This window comes from Mesitornis unicolor, unplaced genomic scaffold, assembly GCF_000695765.1.
Source record: "Mesitornis unicolor isolate BGI_N332 unplaced genomic scaffold, ASM69576v1 scaffold43300, whole genome shotgun sequence".
NCBI classification, from domain to species: Eukaryota; Metazoa; Chordata; class Aves; order Mesitornithiformes; family Mesitornithidae; genus Mesitornis; species Mesitornis unicolor.
Window position 1 is genome coordinate 54,069 of NW_010159816.1, and position 3,803 is coordinate 57,871.

Sequence of the window (3,803 nt, forward strand, 5' to 3'; positions counted from 1 at the left end):
GACCAAAAGCTCTTTCCAGAAAGGAAGCGAGTGTTTGTTCTCAGGTTAGGTAAAATCTGACAGAGCTGCCTTGTGTTGTGGTCGTCGTCTTTCTTAGCAGCTCTGTCAAATGCTGGGTTTGCAGCACATGAGCTAAAAACCACTCGGTTTGTTATGAGTGAGTCAGGGATTATGCAGAGTGAGTCCATAAGAATTTAACGAATATTTCTCATGTAAGGTACTGGCTTTGTCAAAACTGAAGTATCCTCCAAGACTTGAAACCTGTTGATTTTTTTAATTTATTTATTATTTCATGGCTGTTGAAGATAGAATTAGAAATAAAACCTTGAATATACATTCCAAAGAATTAAAGTTCTTGTTTCACAGGAAAATTTTTGGTCCAAGCGGGAAGCTCTGACCAGCCACAGAACTTTAGGGGATGGTCTAAACCCCTTCAAGCTCTGACTTAACATATTTTTTTATATTAGAAAGCACCTAGTACACAAATTTAATCAGAAACCTGTGTTGGCTAAACTGTGTTTGCTTGTCTTCGTTTTCTCTCAAATAAACTTTTAAAAAAAAAAAAACTTTTTCATTAATGTTCCGTCTTAAAATCTGTCCTCAATAATTAAAAACAAAGCATTTGGAAGCACTTTTTATTTTGTCTTAGAAATGCATTAGGGTACAAAAGGGCCAAGATGACTTTGGGGTTTGTTCTCAGTCACAGTCACGCGGGGCTGATGGGCCGCAGTTCTGCTTCATGCACTGCGTGGTGGGTTTTGGCCAGGAGCTGCCAATCCTCACTGTGTTTCTGTCATGAGCCACGTTCTGTGTGTGTAGAGAGTTAAGAGGAAATGTTCCCAATTGTAATGTGTGTTGTCTCGATGTACACGCTGATTCTGCATCACTCTGTGTGAAACTAACTGGCCACGAGCTGGTACATGAGGGACTGCAGCAAATGCGTTTTCACCTTTTATAAAAACGGGTTTATTTTGGCATAAAAGCTTGAACATCACACAATTTATTCATTAGGTTTTGAAGTTAATTCCCTAACTGCTACCCCAGTACTTGTAAAAGCAATGTTTTATAACAAAAGGGTTTTTGGAGTGGAAAAAAAAATAGGTGACGTGCTTTTGCTGCTGTCTCCTCCTCTTTATCGTGGCACAAACAATAAAGTTGGTTCAGCATTCAGGCAGCTCCACTTTCTGCAGGCAGTGTTTTTCTCTTGAGGGTGTGTTTTGGTCAGGCTCAGTACTGCTGTATGCCCGAAGGTCTTTCATCCCAGCAATGCAAAGGGAACAACAGTTTCTCTCACCTCAGAAGCCTGGGTTCAGGAGAAGGACAGAAGTCAGCTCACATGTGTCCTTTCCTGGCAGCCCAAGTGACACAGAACAAAGAGCAGAGATGGGGTGTTTAAGAGATCGTAAAATTTGGGGTGGATAAATTACTGGTTTTTACTTTGTTTCTACTGGAGGCTTTTTGTATTTCTAGATTTCACGTGTTCTTCTATGGCAGAGAAATCTACTGATAAACAGCTAAATAACCAGGTCTGACCTTATTCCCACGGGATAAACTAGATGTGTCTGCCTCTTACTGTTCCTTTTTTTGAGAAGTCTCTCAGTAGGCCAGCAGAAGGGGCTTGTGACCATCTAGCCACCCTGTGCCACGCGCTCCAGTCGCCATTTCAGCACTGATCAGAGCCACCCACCTGACGAATGCTGCCCATCCTCTTGCTGTTCAGCGCCTTGATCGACCCCACGTTCTTCCAGCTCTACACATGAAAGGCCTGTTTTTGTTTGTACCAAAGCAATTCTGTGTAATGTTTAAAACACAACTGTTTGAGCAATTGTTTCAGCATGATTTATCATAAGCATCTGTTTATATTAAAGTTTCATGGAATTTTCAGCCTTCTGTACCTCTTGTTTCAACATGAAAAGATCTGTATTGTTCTATATGTGGCATTCATAATGCGATTGAATTTATCCACTCAAGTAATAGAGGAAAAAATGTATCCCACAACTGTCCTTTTAGTTGTGAAAGCACTGATTGGAAAAGGAATTCATCAGATGCAGGTTGTGTGATGGGAAGGTGGTCTCTGGCCTTTTTTCAAGTCAATGGGGAACTTTTTTCATGTTCATTTTGGGTATTCAGAGGCGAGGATGGGGAGTTGTTGAGGAACCGTCCTGCAGCTGCTGGTCTGTGGTGACGGATGATTTCTGATTGGCAGCAATCACTTTTTGAGTCCTGGTGTTTCTTGATATACCTCTTCAGATAACATTTTATGGAGTATTTGAAAATGAGATAGCTCAATTCACTTAGATTTAATAAAATGCACAGGCATGAAGTTGCCACCAGAAAATAAAGGAAAATCATCTTCTCTGTGGGCTTGGAAATATAGCAGTCTACAGTATTGGGACATGGTCTCATGTCACATTTCACAAGACGTGGTACTTTGAATCCATTGTACAATTTATAAAACAGAACAAGAAAAACTATTTCAAATCCTGTTTTTAAAATGAGGCTGATAAGGTAAGTGCACAGCAATCCGCCGTCTATTTTTCCTGGACTTTTATAAAGTTTCTGGTTGTGGTGTTTCTCTCTGTTCTCTCGGTAAGCAACATGAAAAACCACCAAGAGAGAAGGGGTGGAGACCATGATTAATTGCAAAGCCCAAAGTCTGATGTGGGAGACAGGGAAAAAATGGTCAAAGCAGACGTTTTCACAGCCGGGCTGCTTGATGTTGCACTCAAATTCATCGTGCTCGTATTTCCAGATGTTTTCTGCGGCCACAATGTAAACCAGTAACCGGAATAAGAACACAACTGCTACCCAAATTCTTCCAATTCCTGTTGAGTATTTATTCACTCCACTCAGCAGATCACGTATGAATCCCCAGCTCATTTTTCTCCTCAAGGAAAGAAGGAAATGCTGTACCAAATAAAATGAGACATTCGTTCAAAGTGAAATATAACCGGTAGCTGAAGCAATTTAAAATTATTGAGCATTTAAAAAGGAAAACAACAAACTGCTCTTAGTTCTGGTAATTTGTACCTTCTGAGGCTATTACACAAAATCGATTTGCTGTTAAAAGAGGTTTTGTCAGTTATGCTGAGGCCTAATAATCCTGTAAAACTGTCCTCTGCAAGTAAATGTGCCTGTTCTTCCCAAGGGTCTGCTGAGCACCAGGTAGAGCTTTCTCTGGCAAGTTCAGGGCAGCCCTCTGCCACCGAGGTACACTCAGCTTAGCCCAGCAGTTGTGCAAATACCGATCACAGTCAAATCAGATTTCGCATTCAAATCTATGCATAGGACCCATGTATCCCGTAATAAGTTGAACAGCAAAATGCAAATTGTTTTCTTTTTGTCTGTGGTCTAATGTTTTGGTAAACCTGTGCAGTATTTTAAATCCTGTCCTGCTTAATTGGGTTTTATTTGTTGTATTTCATATTTAAGAAATACACTAAATTTACCCCCAAAATGTTTTCATGTTATAGTTTCTTTTCTGCACAAGTTTTCCCCTGACCTAATTCTGGAACGCTTCTTTTGGAAGAGCTGCCTAAGGAGCCATTGGCAGCCAGACCCTCCTCAAAGTCAATGGAAGACCTGAGATAACCACCAGGAGCGTGCATCACCTTCCCACCTGGCCCCACCTCTGAGGTCTGCATGGGTCTTTGAGAATACCGAGCTCCTCTGTTTTGTAAGAGCAAAAAGTAGATGTATTCTCAGGACACAGAATGGCTGGGAGACATGAGGAGGGACATCTTAGAAGTTTCCAGATCTGTGTGTCCTGTGTTTTAATGTCCTCATCCCATCTACTACTCCTG

The 3,803-nt window shown here is 41.1% G+C and overlaps 1 protein-coding gene across 1 annotated transcript; it reads right to left on the reverse strand.

Moving 5' to 3' along the window:
• Nucleotides 1-2,085: 2,085 nt before the first annotated feature.
• GJB7 (gap junction protein, beta 7, 25kDa) lies at nt 2,086-2,880 on the reverse strand. Its single transcript, XM_010187916.1, has one exon. The coding sequence runs from the start codon at nt 2,878-2,880 to the stop codon at nt 2,086-2,088; it is 795 nt and encodes a 264-aa protein (XP_010186218.1).
• Between the last annotated feature and the right edge of the window lie 923 nt (nt 2,881-3,803).